The following is a 27,486-nucleotide window of genomic DNA, read 5'->3' on the forward strand; positions in this document are numbered from 1 at the left end:
TGTTTAGCTAGCCACAGCAGTCAACTAGCTAGCTAGGTAGCTGTTTAGCTTTCTAGCATATTCACTCATTAACAATTAACAAGCTAGTTAGCTACCAAACGTTCTTGTTAATCTGTCATCAAATAAGCTAGCAAGCAAAATGCCAAATAACAGTCTAAAAACCACATGAGGTCAAATTGAGCAAGAGTTGTACTTTCAGACACATGACCTACGAAAGTGGTTTGAAATGTGGCTGAAAATATCTGCTTCCATTCGCCTTTTGGCTGTTCAAACTGTTGGAAAATATACAGATTCTAATCTGATGTGCAACATGTTTTAGGGGGGGGAATCACTTCAAACTGGCAGTGTGAAGAAGGCTAAAGAGGTTTCACAGCTTAATAAACCAAAGCTTTCCAAAACAAGGTGCATGCACTTCTACAAGAAAACAAACAACGGACATAAGTATTTGAAGGTTGCATTTTAATAAGATAAGTAAGCATACATTTCTACATTGTAAATATAATTTAATCTTCATTTGACATATAAATCAAAGCGATTAGATAAATAACAGCCGTGTGAAGCAGGGTAGCAGGGTGTTCCTTAGTAAGCAGCGAATGGATTGGTGCTGGACCATTCCCATCTGTATTAGTACAGATCCCATTTACACCAGCGTGTTGCTGCGTGTCCTGCGGGCAGGCACCCTAATGGCTCTGTTGCAGTCGCTGTGTCTGCAGCTACACTCCTCCACGTGTAGGTAAGTGTAGGGCACCACATCTCCATTCAGACACCGTAGGTCCACCGTGCGGTTACTGGACCGGGACTCCTGGCAACAGGCACACGAGTGGTCCAGAGACGCAGCCATGGCAGAGTACCTGGAGGACGGGAGTGAAAGAGAGGTGTTCACAGAGATTAAGAGATCATCTACTCCCCAAGAGACAAAGACACCTCAACAAATGACATGTTTCACAAAACACAAATACATTTAGGGGGTGTGTGTGTGTCCCAGACACAGATTAAACCTAGTCCTGGACTAAGAAGCATGTTCAATGGAGATTCATTTAAAATGATTTTCAGTCCATCACTAGGCTTTTTAAACTGGATACTGGAACCCTCCCCATGGTGTTATGGCTGTGATGAGGCTCCACTGGGTTGTGATATTAGCATTGTTTCCACACTCACTTGGTGAAGGTGTTGCAGGATCCCTCACAGTACGGCATCTCCACCTCCTCAACAGACTGGCAGCTCTTGTGGTTGATGAAACTCTTCATGGATCCTACCTTACAGGCCTTGTCCTTCTCCACACCTGGTATTGGAGGGAGACACACCGTTATACATGATCAGTCTGGAAAGATCATGAAAAAGAGCTGCACCTGTTTGAGTTCACTGACTACAAGGTGGCTCTCCTTGTCAATCATTATCAATTAGGAATATCAGTGGTTTTATGATGCATGAATCTGATCATATTCCAATCCTGATATAAAATTGTTAACAGCTTTGAATATTTCTCTTTCATACTTACAAATTCTACAGCAGCCGTTTGCAGCGGTCTGAATTGAACCCTGTGGAGAAAAAAGTTTCAACGTTTTCTTTACAGAATACATTTCATATTAGGACGAGAGAAGTCATTTTTCTGTCAAATGAAAACTGGTATATTGTGTGTACTGTACTGTGATGAAAATGATTGTGGATCGAAATATTGTCAATAAGGTTGGTTATTGAGAGCATATGCAGTCAGCAGGCCTATCTGTTCTTGTTATGTTGAGTACTGTACTCACAGGCTGGCCTTTCTGTTCTCGTTATGTTGAGTACTGTACAGTACTCACAGGCTGGCCTTTCTGTTCTTGTTAGGTTGAGTACTGTACTCACAGGTTGTTCTTTCTGTTCTTGTTAGGTTGAGTACTGTACTCACAGGTTGTTCTTTCTGTTCTTGTTATGTTGTGTCCTGTACTCACAGGCTGGCCTTTCTGTTCTTGTTAGGTTGAGTACTGTACTCACAGGTTGTTCTTTCTGTTCTTGTTAGGTTGTGTCCTGTACTCACAGGTTGTTCTTTCTGTTCTTGTTATGTTGTGTACTGTACTCACAGGCTGGCAGTTGGCCTGCTGGAAGGGTGGGCAATGGATGTTGGAGCTCTGGGTCAGATAACTATCACCGTTTTTCACACAGCTGTACTGCTGGCACTTGTCACCAGGAGCAGACCATGTATCTCCATGCTGGACACACACACACACACACACACACACACACACACACACACACACACACACACACACACACACACACACACACACACACACACACACACACACACACACACACACACACACACACACACACACACACACACATTTGACATTAAATGTTTGTCATTTAGCAGACGCTCTTATCCAAAACGTTTTTTTACATTAGAGCATTTGTCTTAAGATCTCTAAGTGAGACAACAACATACACCACTCGTAGGGGGTGGGGCGGACTGGGACTTATTTAACACGCTCTTTAAAGAGGTAGGCTGTCAGTGGTTTTAGGGAGATTTGCAGGCACTCCTGCTGTCCTCATATTATGGGGAAGCTTGTTCCACACACACACACAGCCGCACAAACAATATAGACATTTAACAGAGAACTACTTACTACTTCTTAGTTCATCTGTGACAGTTAAACTGACAGGAACGGTACCTACCTTCAACAACTGCTTGGTCCCATTGATCTGGAGGACACAGTGGGTCTGAACACATTTACCACAGCAGTCATCTGAGGAGTAGTCTGGCTCCTGGTACTCATATCCCTGCAGGAGAAGAGGAACACATGAGTGACTTGCTGCAACACCTAAAGAATAATGATGATGATGATGATACACGTTATTAAAGTGTGAATACAACCGATTGCCTTGCCAGGAGACTCTATAGAATAGAAGAACTCAAGAACAGATGTCTCACCGCCCGGATGCCTCACCACCAATTGAGAATGATTTTAAAAGCAAGGACTAGGCTTAATCTGTCGGCAGTTCTGAATCAGACAAGGTTTACTTACTTACTTAATCTGGGTCTAAGAAACCAGCCGATTAAAGTATAAAAACGTATTGACTGAATACATTTAAGCTACTCAATGGTATTTCAACTTTTGGTAAATATTTGAAATGTGAGCAGACACAGCAGCTGTACCAGTTCTTACCTTTTCACAATCTTCATCACATTGCATGAATCCACAGTCAATTTGGTAATGACCAGACTTGGGGTCCACTTTGTTGGTGCAGGTGCACTCCTGGCACTCTGATCCCGGTACTTTAGAATTGGGCTAGAAGAACAAGTAACTCATTACATTACACATTACTTCAGGGGAACCAGGATACCCACTGTCTCTAACACAGGGGAACCAGGATACCCACTGTCTCTAACAGAGGGGAACCAGGATACCCACTGTCTCTAACACAGTGGAACCAGGATACCCACTGTCTCTAACACAGGGGAACCAGGATACCCACTGTCTCTAACACAGGGGAACCAGGATACCCACTGTCTCTAACACAGGGGAACCAGGATACCCACTGTCTCTAACACAGGTGAACCAGGATACCCACTGTCTCTAACACAGGGGAACCAGGATACCCACTGTCTCTAACACAGGGGAACCAGGATACCCACTGTCTCTAACACAGGGGAACCAGGATACCCACTGTCTCTAACACAGGGGAACCAGGATACCCACTGTCTCTAACACAGGGGAACCAGGATACCCACTGTCTCTAACACAGGGGAACCAGGATACCCACTGTCTCTAACACAGGGGAACCAGGATACCCACTGTCTCTAACACAGGGGAACCAGGATACCCACTGTCTCTAACACAGGGGAACCAGGATACCCACTGTCTCTAACACAGGGGAACCAGGATACCCACTGTCTCTAACACAGGGGAACCAGGATACCCACTGTCTCTAACACAGGGGAACCAGGATACCCACTGTCTCTAACACAGGGGAACCAGGATACCCACTGTCTCTAACACAGGGGAACCAGGATACCCACTGTCTCTAACACAGGGGAACCAGGATACCCACTGTCTCTAACACAGGGGAACCAGGATATCCACTGTCTCTAACACAGGGGAACCAGGATACCCACTGTCTCTAACACAGGGGAACCAGGATACCCACTGTCTCTAACACAGGGGAACCAGGATACCCACTGTCTCTAACACAGGTGAACCAGGATACCCACTGTCTCTAACACAGGGGAACCAGGATACCCACTGTCTCTAACACAGGGGAACCAGGATACCCACTGTCTCTAACACAGGGGAACCAGGATACCCACTGTCTCAAACACAGGGGAACCAGGATACCCACTGTCTCTAACACAGGTGAACCAGGATACCCACTGTCTCTAACACAGGGGAACCAGGATACCCACTGTCTCTAACACAGGGGAACCAGGATACCCACTGTCTCTAACACAGGGGAACCAGGATACCTACTGTCTCTAACACAGGGGAACCAGGATACCCACTGTCTCTAACACAGGGGAACCAGGATACCCACTGTCTCTAACACAGGGGAACCAGGATACCCACTGTCTCTAACACAGGTGAACCAGGATACCCACTGTCTCTAACACAGGGGAACCAGGATACCCACTGTCTCTAACACAGGGGAACCAGGATACCCACTGTCTCTAACACAGGGGAACCAGGATACCCACTGTCTCTAACACAGGGGAACCAGGATACCCACTGTCTCTAACACAGGGGAACCAGGATACCCACTGTCTCTAACACAGGTGAACCAGGATACCCACTGTCTCTAACACAGGGGAACCAGGATACCCACTGTCTCTAACACAGGGGAACCAGGATACCCACTGTCTCTAACACAGGGGAACCAGGATACCCACTGTCTCTAACACAGGGGAACCAGGATACCCACTGTCTCTAACACAGGTGAACCAGGATACCCACTGTCTCTAACACAGGGGATCCAGGATACCCACTGTCTCTAACACAGGGGAACCAGGATACCCACTGTCTCTAACACAGGTGAACCAGGATACCCACTGTCTCTAACACAGGGGAACCAGGATACCCACTGTCTCTAACACAGGGGAACCAGGATACCCACTGTCTCTAACACAGGGGAACCAGGATACCCACTGTCTCTAACACAGGGGAACCAGGATACCCACTGTCTCTAACACAGGGGAACCAGGATACCCACTGTCTCTAACACAGGTGAACCAGGATACCCACTGTCTCTAACACAGGGGAACCAGGATACCCACTGTCTCTAACACAGGGGAACCAGGATACCCACTGTCTCTAACACAGGGGAACCAGGATACCCACTGTCTCTAACACAGGGGAACCAGGATACCCACTGTCTCTAACACAGGGGAACCAGGATACCCACTGTCTCTAACACAGGGGAACCAGGATACCCACTGTCTCTAACACAGGTGAACCAGGATACCCACTGTCTCTAACACAGGGGAACCAGGATACCCACTGTCTCTAACACAGGGGAACCAGGATACCCACTGTCTCTAACACAGGGGAACCAGGATACCCACTGTCTCTAACACAGGGGAACCAGGATACCCACTGTCTCTAACACAGGTGAACCAGGATACCCACTGTCTCTAACAGAGGGGAACCAGGATACCCACTGTCTCTAACAGAGGGGAACCAGGATACCCACTGTCTCTAACAGAGGGGAACCAGGATATCCACTGTCTCTAACACAGGGGAACCAGGATACCCACTGTCTCTAACACGGGGAACCAGGATACCCACTGTCTCTAACACAGGGGAACCAGGATACCCACTGTCTCTAACACAGGGGAACCAGGATACCCACTGTCTCTAACACAGGGGAACCAGGATACCCACTGTCTCTAACACAGGGGAACCAGGATACCCACTGTCTCTAACACAGGGGAACCAGGATACCCACTGTCTCTAACACAGGGGAACCAGGATACCCACTGTCTCTAACACAGGGGAACCAGGATACCCACTGTCTCTAACACAGGGGAACCAGGATATCCACTGTCTCTAACACAGGGGAACCAGGATACCCACTGTCTCTAACACAGGGGAACCAGGATACCCACTGTCTCTAACACAGGGGAACCAGGATACCCACTGTCTCTAACACAGGGGAACCAGGATACCCACTGTCTCTAACACAGGGGAACCAGGATACCCACTGTCTCTAACACAGGGGAACCAGGATACCCACTGTCTCTAACACAGGGGAACCAGGATACCCACTGTCTCTAACACAGGGGAACCAGGATATCCACTGTCTCTAACACAGGGGAACCAGGATACCCACTGTCTCTAACACAGGGGAACCAGGATACCCACTGTCTCTAACACAGGGGAACCAGGATACCCACTGTCTCTAACACAGGTGAACCAGGATACCCACTGTCTCTAACACAGGGGAACCAGGATACCCACTGTCTCTAACACAGGGGAACCAGGATACCCACTGTCTCTAACACAGGGGAACCAGGATACCCACTGTCTCTAACACAGGGGAACCAGGATACCCACTGTCTCTAACACAGGGGAACCAGGATACCCACTGTCTCTAACACAGGGGAACCAGGATACCCACGGTCTCTAACACAGGGGAACCAGGATACCCACTGTCTCTAACACAGGGGAACCAGGATACCCACTGTCTCTAACACAGGGGAACCAGGATACCCACTGTCTCTAACACAGGGGAACCAGGATACCCACTGTCTCTAACACAGGGGAACCAGGATACCCACTGTCTCTAACACAGGGGAACCAGGATACCCACTGTCTCTAACACAGGTGAACCAGGATACCCACTGTCTCTAACACAGGGGAACCAGGATACCCACTGTCTCTAACACAGGGGAACCAGGATACCCACTGTCTCTAACACAGGGGAACCAGGATACCCACTGTCTCTAACACAGGGGAACCAGGATACCCACTGTCTCTAACACAGGGGAACCAGGATACCCACTCTCTCCGACACTATTTGACATGAACCCATATAGCGTATGAGACTTACTGTACACATACTGCATTCTATTAATATGTATAGATATTAAACCAAGTAAAAACCAACAGTGTTTATTTATGTAATGAACATTTCAGATGAGAGAGCAGAATAGTTTGTCATTACCAGGTATTCCATGCCTTTGTGAAGACAAACTCTTTTAGGCTCTGAAAGAGACAAGAGACACAAACAAACAATTGAGAGAGAGACACAAACAACCAATTGAGAGAGAGACACAAACAACCAATTGAGAGAGAGAGACACAGACAACCAATCCATGGGACTGTCTAAAATAACTGGTATTGTCTCAGCAATACAAACACAGGAATAGTAGATAGTCTAGATATAGTTAAAGAGACCATACCACATGTAGATAGTCTAGATAGTATAGATCTATGTAAAGAGACCATACAACATGTAGATAGTCTAGATAGTATAGATCTAGGTAAAGAGACATTACCACATGTGTGTTCCGGACAGCATTTCCCCTCAGGGACTGAAACCACTGGCACGAACCCAATAGGACAGTTCATGTTGGTAGGTGGGCAAGTGCTGCTTTCACAACCTAGGAGGGGAAACAATAGCAGAGTATGGACATAATAATATGAGCTGATTCATGTCTTCACTATGTGGGTGTTTTCAACACGACTGAGCTGAGCCCAGCTGTACGGCACTGGCCTGGTTACACATCAACCCTAGATCCTGGACCCGTGCTGGAAAGGACCATGTGAAAAGAACATATCCAAGCCAGCACAGTACGGTTCAGGTCGGCACAATACTGTTGAAATAGATCTGCGTATAATATGTAAGGTAAAAAGGTGTTGTGAGATCCTTACGGCAGGCGAGGTTAGAGCAGCATGGATCGGATGGATCGGTTTGGTTGACATATACAAAGCCTGGTCCAGTGCATATCTCTACTGGTGGTTTGGAGCAGACCTTGGGTTTACAGTTCACAGTCTTGGTGGATTCCAAACAAACGCAGTCCTGGCACTTGTACTCAAACCTCTCGTTGAACTGTGATGAGATACAACAAGAAGGGAGTGTGATTCTATCAATGGGTTTGATCAAGTGTAGTGCACTAAATAGGACATAGGGGGCTAAATATAGGGCATAAGGGGGCCATCTGGCATTCAGACAATGTGGATAATACTGTGTGGACGCTGTAAGTAGGTCCTCATATAAACCTCTGGCATCATCCATGACAGAGCCAGTGGACTAGATAACAGTCTATATTAATTAGTCTAATAAATAAACGATGAATCAAAACCAAAAGGTCTACCGTACCTCTCGTGGAACTCCTTCAGGGTCAATGCATCCTTCAAAAACACAAACACCACCATTTAGTAGAACATTCATAGACCTGAAACATCCTTGGAAAGGTTAAGTCCTAACCATCTTCTCTGTGCCGTCAACATGAAATGGACCAATAGCGGTAACTGGGAACACTCACCACACTTATCAACACAGATCCCTGAGTCCTTGTTGAAGAGTTTCATCCCATCAGGACAGAAGCAGCCTTCTGTGGTGAAGTTCATCCTAGACTCGTCTGGACTGTAGAACACAACATTACAGTGACAACTCCTGTTTCCTATGTACAGCAACTCTATATTTAACTGTTGGTAGGTATTTTCTCTTTGTCTTATTTGACATTCATAACGTTGTCTACCTCAGGTAACATAAAACATGAAAGCAAGGTTGTTTTTGCGCTAGACAATCTCTAAATAGAAACCTACTTGTCATCACAGGTTGGCTGTTCTGCAGGACCGCAGGGCTTGTAGACTTTGTCAGCTGGACAGTCGCTGGCTGTTGAAGAAAGATACAACTCAGTCTATAGTGACACCCGAACCCCCTGTCTCAGTCTCCAGTATATATACTGCAATAGTCTATGTGCCGGGGGGCTAGGTTCAGACTGTCCTATCTGGTATAATTCTCCTGTCATCTCTGGTGTCCTGTGTGATCTTAAGTATGCTACCCCTAATTCTTCTCTCTCTCTCTCTCTCTCCCTTCACAGAGGACCTGAGCCTCAGGACCATCTGGCCTGACGACTCCTGGCTGTGCCGGTCCCCAGTCAACCTGGTTGTAATGCTGATCCAATTTCTGCTGTTGTGACTGCATCTATGGAACCCTGTCCTGACCACCGGATGAGCTGTTTCGACCCTCTCTGTCTCGGTCTCTGTCTCTGTCTCTGTCTCTGTCTCTGTTTCTCTCTCTCTCTCTCCCTCTCCTCTCTCTCTCTCTCTCTCTCTCTCTCTCTCTCTCTCTCTCTCTCTCTCTCTCTCTCTCTCTCTCTCTCTCTCTCTCTCTCTCTCTCTCTCTCTCTCTCTCTCTCTCTCTCTCTCTCCCTCTCCCCCCCCCCCTCTCTCTCTCCCTCCCTCTCTCTCTCCCTCTCTCTCTCCCCCCCCTCTCTCTCTCTCTCTCTCTCTCTCTCTCTCTCTCTCCCTCTCTCTCCCCCCCTCTCTCTCTCTCCCTCCCTCTCTCTCTCCCTCTCTCTCTCCCCCCTCTCTCTCTCTCTCTACCAAACCTGCTGCTGAACGGTCTGGCCTTAATGGCCATGTACTCTTACAATCTCCGCCAAGCACAGCCAGAAGAGGACTGGCCACCCCTCAGATTCTGGTTTCTTCCTAGTTTGTCCATGCCACCGTGCTTCTACATCTGTATTGCTTGCTGTTTGGGGTTTTAGGCTGGGTTTCTGTATAAACACTTTGTGACAACTGCTGATGTAAAAAGTGTTATCACAATGGAAAAATGTTCTGACTACAGTCATTATTTACAATCAGTTGATTGTAGGACTGAAGGACGATACTATATTACACATTACAAAGGGGAACCAGACAAGGATGTCCACTATCTCCATCATTTATCACTTCAAATATAAAAATGCACCCATACTAAGTTGTGTTAGTATAGTATTGTTCCTGGTCTGATCTACAACACACACTAAGTTGTGTTAGTATAGTATTGTTCCTGGTCTGATTTACAACACATACTAAGTTGGTTTAGTATAGTATTGTTCCTGGTCTGATCTACAACACACACTAAGTTGTGTTAGTATAGTATTGTTCCTGGTCTGATCTACAACACACACTAAGTTGTGTTAGTATAGTATTGTTCCTGGTCTGATCTACAACACATACTAAGTTGTGTTAGTATAGTATTGTTCCTGGTCTGATCTACAACACATACTAAGTTGTGTTAGTATAGTATTGTTCCTGGTCTGATCTACAACATCTGTGTGTTCATCTACAACACACACTAAGTTGGTTTAGTATAGTATTGTTCCTGGTCTGATCTACAACACACACTAAGTTGTGTTAGTATAGTATTGTTCCTGGTCTGATCTACAACACACACTAAGTTGTGTTAGTATAGTATTGTTCCTGGTCTGATCTACAACACACACTAAGTTGTGTTAGTATAGTATTGTTCCTGGTCTGATCTACAACATCTGTGTGTTCATCTACAACACACACTAAGTTGTGTTCGTATAGTATTGTTCCTGGTCTGATCTACAACCCATACTAAGTTGTGTTAGTATAGTATTGTTCCTGGTCTGATCTACAACACACACTAAGTTGTGTTAGTATAGTATTGTTCCTGGTCTGATCTACAACACACACTAAGTTGGTTTAGTATAGTATTGTTCCTGGTCTGATATACAACACACACTAAGTTGTGTTAGTATAGTATTGTTCCTGGTCTGATCTACAACACACACTAAGTTGTGTTCGTATAGTATTGTTCCTGGTCTGATCTACAACACACACTAAGTTGTGTTCGTATAGTATTGTTCCTGGTCTGATCTACAACACACACTAAGTTGTGTTAGTATAGTATTGTTCCTGGTCTGATCTACAACACACACTAAGTTGTGTTCGTATAGTATTGTTCCTGGTCTGATCTACAACACATACTAAGTTGTGTTAGTATAGTATTGTTCCTGGTCTCATCTACACAGTTCCTTGTTCCTGGTCTTCTACACAGTACTTCATATCTCTTCAATGGTGGACTTATTTATCTATCCTTATTAGGTGAGTCTTATTTAACCTGGTGAGTCTGGATGTTTTCAACGAGTACAGTAAGCCTACCACAGAGCTCGGTGTGGTTTCTCCAGTAGATGCATACTCCAAACTGGGCACAGGCAGCAGCGTATGTCTGCAGACTGGTGCACTCCACCGCTGGGTTGGACACGTGGCAGCTGTCATAGACACAGCCCGTGTAGAAGTTGTCAGGTGAGACAAATGGATGACAGGCTGCAAAAATGCTGTGGATTGAAAACCAGAGATGAAAGAATATGAGAAACAGACCTTCCAAATACACTGTAAGATTCATATTGGTTTCTGTCAGACACAAAACACACCTTTGTGTTTAGGTTAGGGGTATAGAGCTACATCATTGCATGTGAGAATTTAGTCTGTGATAAGTTAGATTGTTGATAGTTACAACAGGTTTTATAACTTTACTCAAACTCCTGACAGACTGTTTAATGGAGTAGCTGGCCACTCCTGACAGACTGTTTAATGGAGTAGCTGGCCACTCCTGACAGACTGTTTAATGGAGTAGCTGGCCACTCCCGACAGACTGTTTAATGGAGTAGCTGGCCACTCCTGACAGACTGTTTAATGGAGTAGCTAGCCCCTCCTGACAGACTGTTTAATGGAGTAGCTGGCCACACCTGACAGACTGTTTAATGGAGTAGCTAGCCCCTCCTGACAGACTGTTTAATGGAGTAGCTGGCAATTTTCCCACACAGCATTTGTGTCATTTAAATCACCCTAACCATGACATTTTATTAGAGAACTTGTACAGTGCCTTTACGAAGGTGGACCTGTCCTTCAGGAGATCACAGTGCCTTTAGGGAGGTTTACCTGTCCTTCAGGAGATCACAGTGCCTTTAGGGAGGTGGACCTGTCCTTCAGGAGATCACAGTGCCTTTAGGGAGGTTTACCTGTCCTTCAGGAGATCACAGTGCCTTTAGGGAGGTGGACCTGTCCTTCAGGAGATCACAGTGCCTTTAGGGAGGTTTACCTGTCCTTCAGGAGATCACAGACAGAGGAGTCTGGCTTGCATGGCTTCTGTGTGGGTTCAGGGAGAGGAGAGTTGGTGGGGATTCCAGGTGGCACATGGCATTCAGGTTGGTAGAGGTCCTTGGCTGGCCAGTAGTCTGCCATCACAGCACAGTTCTCCACCAGCTGACCTCCAGGCAACATGCAGTCATCAGCCTGGTTGTTGCTACATGTTCCTGGAAGAGATGCATACAGTTCAGGTTCAAGTCGTTTATTTTGCCATTTGCAGCTATTAAAAGTAATACATACATTGGACATCTTTGTTGGAGCTCTCTCACATTTAGTACAGCACAGACAGTACAAATATCAGACACAGACATCAGACAGGAAAGCCCAAACCATTGTTTGCTAGCCTGGTCCCTGATCAGTTTGTGCTGTCTTGCCAAACCCTATGGTTCGATATCTGACAACAACCCATAGGGTTTTGGTAAAAAGAACCCAAACAGATCTGGGACCAGGCTAGTTGTTCACCTCCAACCTTGGATAAATGATTTCCATCAATTCAAAGACTTCTCCATTAGGCTTTCTCATACCATGCTCAGAATATCAAGTGACCACTCTCTGTTTAAGTTCAGTGATTCACAATCATTTCTCAGCTCTTATGTTTAAATGCCCAAGATACATAGTTTGAGGACAACAAATGAATGAAACTAAGTCCTTACCACAATGACCCTGTGTATTGTTGCCAAAGTGTTGCCAAGGAAGGTTGACGCTGAAGCCAGTGACTCCAAAGGTAACTACCACCTGGAGGTGTGCTATCTCCAAGACCATGTTGATACCAGAGTTCATCACCTTCACACCGTGCCGCGTGAAGGGTAGTCTCAGGGAAACTCCATCAATAAGAGCCTGAAAGACAGATGGCAGGGAGAGAGGGATGAAAGACAGATGGCAGGGAGAGAGGGATGAAAGACAGATGGCAGGGAGAGAGGGATGAAAGACAGACGGCAAGGAGAGAGGGATGAAAGACAGATGGCAGGGAGAGAGGGATGAAAGACAGATGGCAGGGAGAGAGGGATGAAAGACAGATGGCAGGGAGAGAGGGATGAAAGACAGATGGCAGGGAGAGAGGGATGAAAGACAGATGGCAGGGAGAGAGGGATGAAAGACAGATGGCAAGGAGAGAGGGATGAAAGAGATGGACGAAAGGGGGGGATAGAAAAGGATAGGAAAAAGGGATGGAAGAGAGAGAGATCAATCTTCAGGATCTCTTAAAGAAAAGGGAAGGTGACCGCAATACTTACTAATATCATGACATTACAGGTTGAATTAAGTTGATGGAGAGCATCAAATTCATATGTTGTATCAATGAAAGCTACGGATGTTGAGAACTAATGCACAATTCAGTTCAGAGAATGAAATAATGGAAGAGAATTGTCTTTCATTTTCACATAAATCATTTCTCAGTCCTTTAGGCCCCAAATCCAGCCATTCAACATATATATGGCCTGAATTGCTTATATTGATTTCTGAGACAGTTTATAACCACTTAAGTTACCTCCAACTGAGCAGCTCCAATGAGGTTGTGATTCTTCAGTGTTATAACTGTTGAGTGGTAGGACACGATGATGGATCGAGGACAAGACACGTCCTCGGTGGGATCACAGTTGACATTGTCGATGTAGATCTTGAAGTGGTGACGCGGCAACATCTCCTCCATCAGCACATAGGTACAGTTCCCTTGGAAGCTGTAGAAGAGCCCGTCGAAGGTGATGTAATGGGGGTCTCCCCAACCCTCACAGACGCCTGTCATGAAAATAAACATGGTTATAAAGCAGACAGACATTACGATCCTCTGACAAATGATTTGTCTTTTTTTTAAAGGATGAAGTAATATTTATATTGAGTATTATTCCAAACGTTAGTGATAAGGACGTGTATGTTATTAGTTACAGAAACTGGACATGGCCATCTACCTTCCTGACCAGGTCAGAGGAGAAGAAGAAGAAGCTTTCACAACTCACAGTCACACACGAATCGTTGGCAGCAGTAGAACTCATCCCATTGTAGCACTGGTTTCTTGCCATTGGTACATGTGATTGGCTCAGGCTCTGGGCATTCATACGGAATTATCTCAATGGTGTTGTTTTCAATGCATATGGCCAAAGTGCAGTTGCAGAGCCAGAAAGTTTCATTTTGCTGATATTTTAGAGAGAAAAGAAAATTGCACGTCATCAGAGAACTTTCACAATTCACACAGGAGTCAATTAAAAAGTCTCTGAAAGGACTTTTCGACCTCGTTGACATCAAATGTTGGCCATGTGTTATCGACGTTAAGGGAGCCCAGTCGATTATGTGATGGTTATATTGAGGTACTTACCACTTTGTCCCACTCAGGACAAGTGATTGGTGGAGGGGTTGGTGACCCAGTTGTGGTTGGTATTGAACTGACTTGATGTTCTGGTGTTATTGGAGGACCAGTGACAACCGATTCATGGGTTGTTGGTGATGTGGTTGTCATTGGAGTTGTGGCTTCTGTTGTAGTTGGTGGTTTAGGTGTTGTTGTAGGAGCTTTAGTGGTTGTGGTGTCTATGACAGGGGTGGTTGTGGTTGGTTTTTCAGTTGTCCTGGGGGTTGTGGTTGATTCTTCTGTTGTTGTTGGGGTTGTGGTTGGTTCTTCTGTTGTTGTTGGGGTTGTGGTTGGTTTTTCAGTTGTCCTGGGGGTTGTGGTTGATTCTTCTGTTGTCGTTGGGGTTGTGGTTAGAGTTATGGCTTCCGTTGTAGTTGGTGGTTTAGGTGTGGTTGTTGTTGGTGGTAATGGTGTGGTAGTTGTTGGTGGTAGTGTTGTTGTTGGTGGTGGTGTGGTTGTTGGTGGTGTTGTTGTTGTTGGTGGTGTTGGTGTTGTTGTTGCTGTGGTAGTTGTTGGTGGTAATGGTGTTGTTGTTGTTGTTGGTGGATGTGGTATTGGTGTTGTTGTTGGTGGTGGTACTGGTGTTGTTGTTGGTGTGGTTGTTGTTGGTGGTGGTACTGGTGTTGTTGTTGTTGGTGGTTGTGGTATTGGTGTGGTTGTTGTTGTTGGTATTGGTGTGGTTGTTGTTGGTGGTATTGGTGTGGTTGTTGTTGGTGGTATTGGTGTGGTTGTTGTTGGTGGTATTGGTGTGGTTGTTGTTGGTGTTGTTGTTGGTGGTATTGGTGTTGTTGTTGGTGTGGTTGTTGTTGTTGGTGGATGTGGTGTTGTTGTTGGTGTGGTTGTTGTTGTTGGTGGTACTGGTGTTGTTGTTGGTGGTGGTACTGGTGTTGTTGTTGTTGTTGTTGGTGTGGTTGTTGTTGGTGGTACTGGTGTTGTTGTTGTTGGTGGTTGTGGTATTGGTGTGGTTGTTGTTGGTGGTGGTGTTGGTATTGGTGTTGTTGTTGTTGGTGGTGTTGGTGTTGTTGGTGTTGGCATTGGTGTGGTTGATGTTGTTGTTTGTGGTGGTGTTGGTGTTGTTGGTGGTGTTGGTGGTGTTGTTGTTGGTGGTAATGGTGTGGTTGTTGTTGGTGTTGTTGTTGTTGGTGTTGTTGTTGTTGGTGTTGTTGTTGGTGGTATTGGTGTTGTTGTTGTTGGTATTGGTGTTGTTGATGGTGTTGGTGGTATTGGTGTGGTTGTTGTTGGTGATATTGGTGTTGTTGTTGTTGTTGTTGGTGTTGTTGTTCTTGGTGTTGTTGTCGATGGTGTTGGTGGTGTTGTTGTTGGTGGTGGTGTTGGTGTTGTTGTTGGTAGTATTGCTGTTGTTGTTGTTGTTGGTGGTATTGGTGTGGTTGTTTCGGGTGGTATTGGTGTGGTTGTTGTTGGTGGTATTGGTGTGGTTGTTGTTGGTGTTGTTGTTGGTGTTGTTGTTGGTGGTATTGGTGTTGTTGTTGGTGGTGTTGGTGTTGTTGTTAGTAGTATTGCTGTTGTTGTTGTTATTGGTGTGGTTGTTGTTGGTGGTATTGGTGTGGTTGTTGTTGGTGTTGTTGTTGGTGGTATTGGTGTTGTTGTTGGTGTGGTTGTTGTTGTTGGTGGATGTGGTGTTGTTGTTGGTGTGGTTGTTGTTGTTGGTGGTACTGGTGTTGTTGTTGGTGGTGGTACTGGTGTTGTTGTTGTTGTTGTTGGTGTGGTTGTTGTTGGTGGTACTGGTGTTGTTGTTGTTGGTGGTTGTGGTATTGGTGTGGTTGTTGTTGGTGGTGGTGTTGGTATTGGTGTTGTTGTTGTTGGTGGTGTTGGTGTTGTTGGTGTTGGCATTGGTGTGGTTGATGTTGTTGTTTGTGGTGGTGTTGGTGTTGTTGGTGGTGTTGGTGGTGTTGTTGTTGGTGGTAATGGTGTGGTTGTTGTTGGTGTTGTTGTTGTTGTTGGTGTTGTTGTTGTTGGTGTTGTTGTTGGTGGTATTGGTGTTGTTGTTGTTGGTATTGGTGTTGTTGATGGTGTTGGTGGTATTGGTGTGGTTGTTGTTGGTGGTATTGGTGTTGTTGTTGTTGTTGTTGGTGTTGTTGTTCTTGGTGTTGTTGTCGATGGTGTTGGTGGTGTTGTTGTTGTTGGTGGGGCTGTTGTTGTTTTTGGTGGTATTGGTGTGGTTGTTTCGGGGGGTATTGGTGTGGTTGTTGTTGGTGGTATTGGTGTTGTTGTTGTTGGTGGTGTTGGTGTTGTTGGTGTTGGCATTGGTGTGGTTGATGTTGTTGTTGGTGGTGGTGTTGGTGTTGTTGATGGTGTTGGTGGTGTTGTTGTTGGTGGTAATGGTGTGGTTGTTGTTGGTGTTGTTGTTGTTGTTGGTGTTGTTGTTGTTGGTGTTGTTGTTGGTGGTATTGGTGTTGTTGTTGTTGGTATTGGTGTTGTTGATGGTGTTGGTGGTATTGGTGTGGTTGTTGTTGGTGGTATTGGTGTTGTTGTTGTTGTTGGTGTTGTTGTTCTTGGTGTTGTTGTCGATGGTGTTGGTGGTGTTGTTGTTGTTGGTGGGGCTGTTGTTGTTTTTGGTGGTATTGGTGTGGTTGTTTCGGGGGGTATTGGTGTGGTTGTTGTTGGTGGTATTGGTGTTGTTGTTGTTGTTGGTATTGGTGTTGTTGTTGTTGGTATTGGTGTTGTTGATGGTGTTGGTGGAATTGGTGTGGTTGTTAGTGGTGTTGTTGTTGTTGTTGGTATTGGTGTTGTTGTTGTTGGTATTGGTGTTGTTGTTGGTGGTATTGGTGTTGTTGTTGTAGGTATTGCTGTTGTTGTTGTTGGTTGTATTGGTGTGGTTGTTGTTGGTATTGGTGTTGTTGTTGTTGTTGTTGTTGTTGTTGTTGTTGTTGGTGGTGGTGGTGTTGTTGTTGTTGTTATTGGTGTTGTTGTTGGTGGTATTGGTGTTGTTGTTGTTGGTGGAATTGGAGTTGTTGTTGTTGTTGGTGGTGGTTTTGTTGTTGTAGGTATTGCTGTTGTTGTTGTTGGTTGTATTGGTGTGGTTGTTGTTGGTGGTTTTGGTGTGGTAGTTGTTGGTGGTGAAGGTGCTGTTGTTGTTGTTGATGTTAGTGTTGTTGTTGGTTCTGGTGATGTTGTTGATAAACATTCAACGCAACAGAGGACTCTAATCTTATAGTTAAAGCACTTAAATGGTCTCTGAGTTTGTTTATTTTCTTCACATATTAACCCGAAGTCAACATCGCACTCCACAACTTGGCCTGTCGAAGCTACATAGTCCTCTAAACTTGTATTTGGATAGTGTGTAGCTACACATTCAATATCCTGTGGATCTTCACACACTTCTTTTCCACTCTGCGTGATATTCCAATATGTTTCCCAGTCACTCTTGTCTTTATCATCATCTTCATCATACCATTCTGACCACTCACAGGTAGGAATACAAGGAGTAGTTGTTGGCTCTGGTGTCTGGGGGGTAGTTGTTGGTGGTATTGGTGTGGTTGTTGTTGGTAGAATTGGTGTGGTTGTTGGTGTTTGTGTGGTTGTTGTTGGTGGTATTGATGTTGTTGTTGGTGTTGTTGTTGGTGGTATCGTTGTGGTTGTTGTTGTTGGAATTGGTGTGGTTGTTGGTGTTTGTGTGGTTGTTGTTGGTTGTATTGATGTTGTTGTTGTTGGTATTGGTGTACTTGTTGTTGGTGGTATTGGTGTTGTTGTTGTTGGTGGTATTGGTGTGGTTGTTGTTGGTGTTGTTGTTGTTGGTGTTGGTGGTATTGGTGTTGTTGTTGTTGTTGGTATTGGTGTTGTTGATGGTGTTGTTGGTATTGGTGTTGTTGTTGTTGGTGGTATTGGTGTGGTTGTTGTTGTTGTTGTTGGTGTTGTTGTTGTTGTTGATGGTGTTGTTGGTGTTGTTGTTGTTGGTGTTGTTGTTGGTGTTGGTGGTATTGGTGTTGTTGTTGTTGGTGGTATTGGTGTTGTTGATGGTGTTGGTGTTATTGGTGTTGTTGTTGTTGGTGGTATTGGTGTTGTTGTTGGTGTTGGTGGTATTGGTGTTGTTGTTGTTGGTGGTATTGGTGTTGTTGTTGGTGTGGTTATTGTTGGTGGTATTGGTGTGGTTGTTGTTGGTGGTATTGGTGTGGTTGTTGGTGTTGTTGTTGTTGGTGTTGTTGTTGTTGATGGTGTTGGTGGTGTTGTTGTTGGTGTTGTTGATGTTGGTGTTGGTGTTGTTGTTGTTGTTGGTGGTGTAGTTGATGTTGGTATTGGTGTTGTTGTTGGTGGTATTGGTGTTGTTGTTGTTGGTGGAATTGGTGTGGTTGTTGTTGTTGTTGTTGTTGTTGTTGTTGGTATTGGTGTTGTTGATGGTGTTGGTGGTATTGGTGTTGTTGTTGTTGTTGTCGTTGTTGGTATTGGTGTTGTTGTTGTTGGTGGAATTGGAGTTGTTGTTGTTGGTGTTGTTGGTGTGGTTGTTGGTGGTATTGGTGTTGTTGTTGTTGTTGGTATTAGTTTTGTTGTTGTTGGTGGTGTTGTTGTTGGTGTTGTTGTTGTCGTTGTTGGTATTGGTGTTGTTGTTGTTGTTGGTATTGCTGTTGTTGTTGTTGGTTGTATTGGTGTGGTTGTTGTTGGTGGTTTTGGTGTGGTAGTTGTTGGTGGTGAAGGTGCTGTTGTTGTTGTTGATGTTAGTGTTGTTGTTGGTTCTGGTGATGTTGTTGATAAACATTCAACGCAACAGAGGACTCTAATCTTATAGTTAAAGCACTTAAATGGTCTCTGAGTTTGTTTATTTTCTTCACATATTAACCCGAAGTCAACATCGCACTCCACAACTTGGCCTGTCGAAGCTACATAGTCCTCTAAACTTGTATTTGGATAGTGTGTAGCTACACATTCAATATCCTGTGGATCTTCACACACTTCTTTTCCACTCTGCGTGATATTCCAATATGTTTCCCAGTCACTCTTGTCTTTATCATCATCTTCATCATACCATTCTGACCACTCACAGGTAGGAATACAAGGAGTAGTTGTTGGCTCTGGTGTCTGGGGGGTAGTTGTTGGTGGTATTGGTGTGGTTGTTGTTGGTGGAATTGGTGTGGTTGTTGGTGTTTGTGTGGTTGTTGTTGGTGGTATTGATGTTGTTGTTGGTGTTGGTGTTGTTGTTGTTGGTGGCATTGGTGTTGTTGTTGTTGGTGGTGTGGTTGTTGGTGGTGTTTGTGTTGTTGTTGGTGGTGGTGTGGTTGTTGTTTGTATTTGTGTTGTTGTTGGTGGTATTGGTGTTGTTGTTGGTGGCTTTGGTGTGGTTGTTGTTGGTGGTGGTGTGGTTGTTGGTGGTGTTTGTGTTGTTGTTGGTGGCATTGGTGATGTTGTTGGAGGTTCTGTTGTCAATGTGGTAGTTGTTGGTGTCCACTGTGTTGTTGTTGGTGTTGGTGTGGTTGACTGGGGGGTTGTTGTTGATGGGCCTGTTGGTGGGCATTCCTCAACACACTCCCCGGTCTCTTCATCAAATATTGGCCTATCTGGAGGGCATTGTGGGTAACAACCTAAAAAGAAGACATTGTGATTTAGTTGTTTTGATTGAGGTATTACATATAATGAAGTTGAGGTTAAGAAAAACAAATGGATATTTTGCAAAGAAGGGCATGTGCATATGGAACAAACATGCAGGCTGATGCCAATCAAATCAAATAGCATGCTGCCTCACCTTCCAGATTGGGAAGAGGGTTGTCACAGGTCCCATTTGGATTCAGACAGGTCTTGAAGCAAGGTGTGTGGCAAGGGCTGTAATGCCATTCACATTCACCTGGATCGTTGTAGTAGTCACAGAACACAGCTACAAAAGGGAAGACGTACAGGTTCATACACTGAATACACATTGCCCTCAGCAAATGGCACCCTATTCCATATGAAGTGCATTACTTTTTATCAGAACCCTATGTACCCTGGTCAAAATCATCCACTGTAATGTTACACATTAAGATATCTATTTAAACCAACCAGCTAAAATATACTTTAGATCCACATCCTCACATTGTCACCATGTTTGGGTTCTTTCAACAGCATATTCATTTACTTAGCATTGTAAATTCTAATCAGTCAAATGACACCAGACATGCCAAATCATTTCAATGCCAAGCCTGACAGTCAAACCGTGGAAGTGTGTGACCTTTGGGACACAAGCATAATGAACCCCCCAAAAAATGTATTGTACTTACGACAAATTTCTGGTGTTCTCCATGCAACACAGACTCCAGCTTCGGTGCAGGCCTGGGCGTAGGCTGCTACAGCTGTACAGAAACACTCACAGTCTCCGCCAGTATCACAGGCACAGGAGTCTTTCACACAGTTCTCAAAGTACAGACTAGGGTCTACCTGTAAAACACATACAGAGAGAACACACATGATGCACTAATACTGTATTATTTTTTTTTAGTTTCTTAGAGAATTATTCAAAACACATTTAACAACAGACATGTTCATGGATAAAATCATCGAGGATGACAAGAAAGTCAATGTTTAAAACGATTTGGGTGTATTTTTTGGTTCAGAAGTTTGACTGTCCACCATCCTATCAGTGTTCTGTCTGAACCTTTCACCTGGTTTCTAGCTGTACGGTTTATACATAGCAATCTGTTTCAGCACTGTACCTTCTTGTGACACAGTTGGAAAGTCTTTCCGGTGATGATGCTGCACTGCATCTTAGCCCAGTTGTGACGGTTGGGTCTGGCTCCACATGGGTCCACGTTGCTTTCTGCGTCGGGGCAAGTGCTTGACACTTTCCAGCTGTTAGCAAACTCCACAGGGCTGCTGACTATCATCTGACCTTGTGTGGTGAAGTCATCTCTGCCTTCTCCATTATAGTTCCCACACAGGCCGCACACTGCTCCCTATAGACACATAGAAACGATAAGGCAAACATAGTGGAACTGTACCAAATCAATCACTGTTAGCAAAACAAAATGCACTCTGATGTCTGATGTCTTGTTCATCTATTTCATCACAGGTTCTCTATGTGTTAACCCTTCAACACTAAACTTACACTATGCTGTGGCTCCAGGACGATGCGGACGGTAGTTTTGCGGTCCCACAGCACTGCGATCCCGATGTCTGACTCAACAATCAGGTACAGACCGACGGTCCTCACTCGGTACTGGATCTGAGAGCCCACTCCTAGGTCCACCACTTCATGGGTCCCCTTTGATAGTTTCAGCTCTGTTCTCTGTAAGGATAAGGATTTATCACTTCCTGTTCACAGACAATTAGGGCTGAAATGTTTTTTTTTACCCAAAATCCCATGCTTTCCAGAAATACTTGTTGGAAGATTCAAGGATTTCCTCCTTATTCCCTTGTAATTTCAGAAAATTTGCAATTATGATTTCTGGAAAAACAGGGAATTTGGGGAAAGTTACCGGAATTTTGCAAAAATTTGCCAGACAATACACTTTATAAAGCTTTTTTATGAAGACAAGAAATGGCTTGAATGTCGTACTGATTTTTGCAGTTAGTGGCTATTTGGAAGAAAGTTTTACTTGCAATGATTGTGATGGTGATTTGACCTCCTTTAGTTGAATTCACTAATTGTACTGTCTCTCTGAATAAGTCTCTCTGAATAAGAGCATTTGCTAAATAATGCAAAATGATGTATTTTTTGTTTGTATGAATGTCAAATGATCTCTCATTATGATCCAACGGGTATAGAGAGGAGAATGGCTCAATATAAAGCCTGGAGTGGAGTAAATGGAATGGTATCAAACACATCAAATCCAGTCATGCATTTGATGCCATTCAATTGATTCCGTTCCAGCCATTACTATGAGCCCATCCTTCCCATTGAAGGTGCCACCAGCCTGTTGGAGTGTATAATTTGTCCAGTCTTACCCCCAGTTGAACCCTAACAGACTTGGAGCAAGTGGTGCCTGTGGTTCCACACGGTATGTTCTCTGTGATCACCATGAATTTGTCCTGGACAGGCCGGTTCCCACATTTGTTCTTAAAGAGAGACAGACGGAGAGAGTACTTTAGAAACCAAATGAGACTTTTGCCATTTAAATGATTAGTTGGTAATATAGAAGACAATAGCAGTACTATTATACAAACATGTTTTTTTGTATAAAAACACATCACAATTGAATTGAAATGTATTGCATTGTATTGAAATGTCCTGATAAGCATGAATTACCTGGACAGCCACATAGCCACATTTTCCTTGGAAGCCATACGTGCGCTCATCAAAGGTTTTGTAATGGCCACTGCCGTAGATGGTACAGGTTCCTGGGCACTTCTTATCTGTGCACTCCCATTTCCCACTCTTACAGGTGCTACATGTGTACAGTATGTGAGACACTAAGTCAAAAATCCTCTTCAAATACAGTCCTGATCACATTAGCTAGAGAGGATGAAGGAAGCCCTCATCTCGTGTCATGAAATCTCATTCCATTTAATTTACATCTCCATTCCTTTTTATATGGTATTGTATCATATAACGTCATATCATACCGCATAACCTCACATTGTATCGCTTTTGATCAGAAAAGAACATATAACCATAAAACCTGAATAACTCACCAAGTGTTACATCCGTTTGGGATCTGTTTTCCTGGGGCGTAAAGGAATCCGTCATGGCTGCATGGGCATTCATGTTTATTCACACACATGCCTTTCCCATCCTCCCACAGACTCGTGGGACACTTGCACCCAGACTCACACTCTGCGGAGAACTGTGGTCAAGGAGAGAGACGGGAATTAAATAAAGAAGTCAACCCTTAGGTCAGGTACTAATGGAAGTCAACAAGTCAACTCACACAGTCCATGAAATCCGGGTTCCTACAGCTCCGTGTACACTGTACTCCCAGGTCATTGGAGCAGTTCAAGAACACCTTCGGCGACTGGCAGGCTGTAACAGAAGCAGTTTCATTATTATTACACAATAAGTTGTCAAATTAGATCTTCAAATACTATCTTTCAAATACTTCCAGGGCCGGTTTAAAACAGATTTAAGCCTAGTCCTGGACTCAAGTAATTGAAATAATCTCTCATATAGTATTAGAACCCAAGTCTAGGTACAATACTGTATACATCAGAGGACTAATGGGATATGAATAGCAAGGGGACACAGAAAGGCTACTTACTACTCTCTGAACGGGGGACACAGAAAGGCTACTTACTACTCTCTGAACGGGGGACACAGAAAGGCTACTTACTACTCTCTGAACGGGGGACACAGAAAGGCTACTTACTACACTCTGAATGGGGGACACAGAAAGGCTACTTACTACTCTCTGAACGGGGGACACAGAAAGGGGACACAGAAAGGCTACTTACTACTCTCTGAACGGGGGACACAGAAAGGCTACTTACTACTCTCTGAACGGGGGACACAGAAAGGCTACTTACTACTCTCTGAACGGGGGACACAGAAAGGCTACTTTACTACTCTCTGAACGGGGGACACAGAAAGGCTACTTACTACTCTCTGAACGGGGGACACAGAAAGGCTACTTACTACTCTCTGAACGGGGGATACAGAAAGGCTACTTACTACTCTCTGAACGGGGGACACAGAAAGGCTACTTACTGCTCTCTGAACGGGGGACACAGAAAGGCTACTTACTACTCTCTGAACGGGGGACACAGAAAGGCTACTTACTACTCTCTGAACAGGGGACACAGAAAGGCTACTTACTACTCTCTGAACGGGGGATACAGAAAGGCTACTTACTACTCTCTGAACGGGGGACACAGAAAGGCTACTTACTGCTCTCTGAACGGGGGACACAGAAAGGCTACTTACTACTCTCTGAACGGGGGACACAGAAAGGCTACTTACTACTCTCTGAACAGGGGACACAGAAAGGCTACTTACTACTCTCTGAACGGGGGATACAGAAAGGCTACTTACTACTCTCTGAACGGGGGACACAGAAAGGCTACTTACTGCTCTCTGAACGGGGGACACAGAAAGGCTACTTACTACTCTCTGAACGGGGGACACAGAAAGGCTACTTACTACTCTCTGAACAGGGGACACAGAAAGGCTACTTACTACTCTCTGAACGGGGGACACAGAAAGGCTACTTACTACTCTCTGAACGGGGGACACAGAAAGGCTACTTACTACTCTCTGAACGGGGGACACAGAAAGGCTACTTACTGCTCTCTGAACGGGGGACACAGAAAGGCTACTTACTACTCTCTGAACGGGGGACACAGAAAGGCTACTTACTACTCTCTGAACAGGGGACACAGAAAGGCTACTTACTACTCTCTGAACGCATCTTCCAGGAACGGCAGTGAAGCTTCCCATTGTTGCAGACACTAGAAGAACACACACGATGTCAAGAGATATTTCAATATTGGAGTAACATTGCAGGACTGTGTACTTTTTATACTAGCAGGTAATATGACAAATTTGCTGCTTTGGTAGGTAGGTAAATTAGGTAAATAAGTAGATGGGTAGGTAGGTAGGTAGGTAGGTAAGTAGTCACTTAAATAGGTAGCTAGACACTTTATTAGATGGAAACAGTCTCTTACCAGTGCTCCTCCTGAATGTTGATGGACTTCCCAGGCTTGATGTGGACCCCGTTGTGGAAGCAGGGGCATTTGTCCATGGGTACACAGGTGCCCCTATCATCCATGTAAAGTCCGTCCGGGCAAGAACAACCGTCCACGGGGAGGAAGTCATTGGTACAACCCTGGCTTTTGCTGGCCAGGGAGCTACAGGTCAGCTGACATCTCTGGAGCTGGTCAGAGTAGGTCTGAGACGCTGGGCAGTTACCAATGTATTTGTCTGTTTGTAGGGAAATATGGAAAGTGTTGGATAAAGTTAAGATTGGCAGTGTTGGAAAACTTTACTAAAGGCTCTATTTTACTCCAGGAAGGAAGAGGATTAAGTAAGTAAGTGTTGTTAACCTGTTTGGGATAGGGGGCGGTATTTTCACGTCAGGATGAAAAGAGTGCCCAAAGTAAGGATTTGCATATAATTGGTTTTGGATAGAAAACACTCTAAAGTTTCTAAAACTGTTAAAATTACGTCTGTGAGGATAACAGAACTAATTTGGCAGGCGAAACCCCGAAGACAAACCATCCAGGAATTTTTGTTGTTGTTGAGGTGACCATGTTTTCAATTGGATTTCTATGGGAATCTACATTTCTGAGGGATCTGGTTGCAGTTCCTAGGGCTTCCACTAGATGTCAACAGTCTTTAGACATTGGTTGTTTTCTTTTGAGTAATGAAGAAGTATGGCTGTTCAGAACGAGGGTCGAGTCTGGTATACAGTTGTGTTTGGGGAGCGCGACCTGGCGCTCGCTCCACTTTTATTTTATCCGCTATTGAACACGGTTTATTCCGTCTTAAATTTGATCAATTATTTACAGTATAAAGTACCTAAAGTTGTATTGGGAAAGTTGTTTGAAATGTTTGGACCAAGATTACAGGTAACTTATTCGATAATGTGTAGTCATATTGGGCGAGGTGGAACCGGTGTTTTTCTGAATCAAACATGAAAAATAAATGGACATTTTGGAGAAATAACGACGGAATTAATAGAAAAAAAGGACCATTTGTGATGTTTATGGGACATATTGGAGTGCCAACAGAAGAAGATCTACAAAGGTAAGGCATGAATTATATCGTTATTTCTGAGTTTTGTGTCACGCCTGGCTAGTTGAAATATGACTGTGATGTGTTTGTTTGATGGGGTGCTGTCCTCAGATAATAGCATGGTTTGCTTTCGCCGTAAAGCCTTTTTGAAATCTGACACAGTGGCTGGATTAACAAGAAGTTAAACTTTAATTTGGTCTATTACCTTGTGATTGTATGAAAGTTAAATATTTCAAATCATTTCTTTTGAATTTTGCACTCTGCAATTTCACTGGATGTTGTCGAAACGTTCCGCTAGCGGAAGCCCCAGCCGTAACAGGTAAAAGTTGACATCACAATAAAATAAACACTTTTACAAACATCCACAACCGTTTGACCGGGCACCGACATTTCCACTGAGTAGGGGAATTTGTCAGGGTTACCCCATGTCTCCCCTACTTTTTGCAATGGCAGTGGAATCCGCCAAGGTTGTCCCCTGTCTCCCATACTTTTAGCGATGGCATTAGAACCATTTGCAGAATGCATATGTTCTAATGAGAATATCAGTGAACATTTCATTGGTAGTCAGGAGAGGCCTATACTGTCATCTCCTTTCACCAATATACGACAAGACATAAATATGAGAAGTGTAAATCACTTACCACACACGTTCTCTCTCCAGCCCGACAGGACCACTCCCTTGGTAGCACAGTCTCGCACATAAGAGGAGAAGACGGCACACAGGCAGTCTTCACTCTTCTCACAGTTGCAGCTAGCATACGTGCATCGCTGCAGAAAATATCAAGTTTAAGTACATTTTCCATACGTAATAAATATATAACAAATCTCATTGGCCAGAGCTTTCGCATGACAAACAGTATTACAAACAGCATTAAAAACAGTAAGAAAGTTCAGGACAAATATGTATAATTGTGAGCATTCCAAACCAGATGTAACTCAATGAAATGTAACAGTTACAGTTATAGAAAATGTATTACCTTGTAGTAAAGCTCGGGGTCCACCATGGCATGGCACTTGGCAAAAGGGCTGTCAGAACTTCTTAGCATGGAGCACCAATGTTTAGCATAGTTCTCTGAGTAAACAGAACATGGTAAGAGTTCAAATATGTCTGATACAGTATAAACTGCTGCTTCCTGCATCGATTTGAATCCAACGACATGATACTGCGGTTGTTGACATAAACATTTATGAAATGCTTATGTTCTGCTTTTCATTGAGTTATGTAAGGGTTAACCTTCAATTAAAGAGTTAGTGAAGAGGGCTTACCATTCTCCACACTGAGGGAGCAGGGGTCGTCCAGCCTCTCCTCTCTGTCTCTGCAGGTAGGATTAGCCTTCCAGGAGTTCCCAAATGAAGAGGCTGTTCCCTCCACCATACCCTGGGGGGTCTTCATGTCATCAGACAGAACCTTGTTGAAGTTCCCACACAGACCTAGAAGAAATAGAAACAGATATCAACACCATATAAACCTACACCGA

The 27,486-nt window shown here is 44.4% G+C and overlaps 1 protein-coding gene across 1 annotated transcript in view; it reads right to left on the reverse strand.

Moving 5' to 3' along the window:
* Positions 1 to 441: 441 nt before the first annotated feature.
* muc2.1 (mucin 2.1) overlaps positions 442 to 27,486 on the reverse strand; it is a 34,555-nt gene continuing 7,510 nt past the window's right edge. Inside the window, exons 13-50 of the mRNA XM_031832834.1 lie at positions 27,275 to 27,439; positions 26,986 to 27,080; positions 26,650 to 26,776; positions 24,940 to 25,195; positions 24,668 to 24,723; positions 23,211 to 23,302; positions 22,975 to 23,126; positions 22,589 to 22,727; positions 22,288 to 22,398; positions 21,449 to 21,628; positions 21,057 to 21,296; positions 20,625 to 20,781; positions 20,114 to 20,242; positions 19,693 to 19,952; positions 19,127 to 19,539; positions 18,923 to 18,958; positions 18,105 to 18,718; positions 16,891 to 17,432; positions 16,110 to 16,146; positions 15,151 to 15,737; positions 14,392 to 14,889; positions 14,036 to 14,210; positions 13,570 to 13,817; positions 12,737 to 12,920; positions 12,037 to 12,250; positions 11,097 to 11,272; positions 8,745 to 8,814; positions 8,462 to 8,562; positions 8,296 to 8,327; positions 7,848 to 8,025; positions 7,472 to 7,576; positions 7,138 to 7,178; positions 3,147 to 3,269; positions 2,656 to 2,760; positions 2,061 to 2,189; positions 1,499 to 1,538; positions 1,159 to 1,282; positions 442 to 851 (exon numbers count right to left, since the gene is read on the reverse strand). Coding sequence (XP_031688694.1) covers positions 641 to 851; positions 1,159 to 1,282; positions 1,499 to 1,538; positions 2,061 to 2,189; positions 2,656 to 2,760; positions 3,147 to 3,269; positions 7,138 to 7,178; positions 7,472 to 7,576; positions 7,848 to 8,025; positions 8,296 to 8,327; positions 8,462 to 8,562; positions 8,745 to 8,814; positions 11,097 to 11,272; positions 12,037 to 12,250; positions 12,737 to 12,920; positions 13,570 to 13,817; positions 14,036 to 14,210; positions 14,392 to 14,889; positions 15,151 to 15,737; positions 16,110 to 16,146; positions 16,891 to 17,432; positions 18,105 to 18,718; positions 18,923 to 18,958; positions 19,127 to 19,539; positions 19,693 to 19,952; positions 20,114 to 20,242; positions 20,625 to 20,781; positions 21,057 to 21,296; positions 21,449 to 21,628; positions 22,288 to 22,398; positions 22,589 to 22,727; positions 22,975 to 23,126; positions 23,211 to 23,302; positions 24,668 to 24,723; positions 24,940 to 25,195; positions 26,650 to 26,776; positions 26,986 to 27,080; positions 27,275 to 27,439 — 7,142 coding nt within the window. The 3' untranslated portion in view covers positions 442 to 640. The remainder of the gene's footprint in view (positions 852 to 1,158; positions 1,283 to 1,498; positions 1,539 to 2,060; positions 2,190 to 2,655; positions 2,761 to 3,146; positions 3,270 to 7,137; positions 7,179 to 7,471; positions 7,577 to 7,847; positions 8,026 to 8,295; positions 8,328 to 8,461; positions 8,563 to 8,744; positions 8,815 to 11,096; positions 11,273 to 12,036; positions 12,251 to 12,736; positions 12,921 to 13,569; positions 13,818 to 14,035; positions 14,211 to 14,391; positions 14,890 to 15,150; positions 15,738 to 16,109; positions 16,147 to 16,890; positions 17,433 to 18,104; positions 18,719 to 18,922; positions 18,959 to 19,126; positions 19,540 to 19,692; positions 19,953 to 20,113; positions 20,243 to 20,624; positions 20,782 to 21,056; positions 21,297 to 21,448; positions 21,629 to 22,287; positions 22,399 to 22,588; positions 22,728 to 22,974; positions 23,127 to 23,210; positions 23,303 to 24,667; positions 24,724 to 24,939; positions 25,196 to 26,649; positions 26,777 to 26,985; positions 27,081 to 27,274; positions 27,440 to 27,486) is intronic.

Source organism: Oncorhynchus kisutch, linkage group LG10 (assembly GCF_002021735.2).
Source record: "Oncorhynchus kisutch isolate 150728-3 linkage group LG10, Okis_V2, whole genome shotgun sequence".
Classification (NCBI taxonomy): domain Eukaryota; kingdom Metazoa; phylum Chordata; class Actinopteri; order Salmoniformes; family Salmonidae; genus Oncorhynchus; species Oncorhynchus kisutch.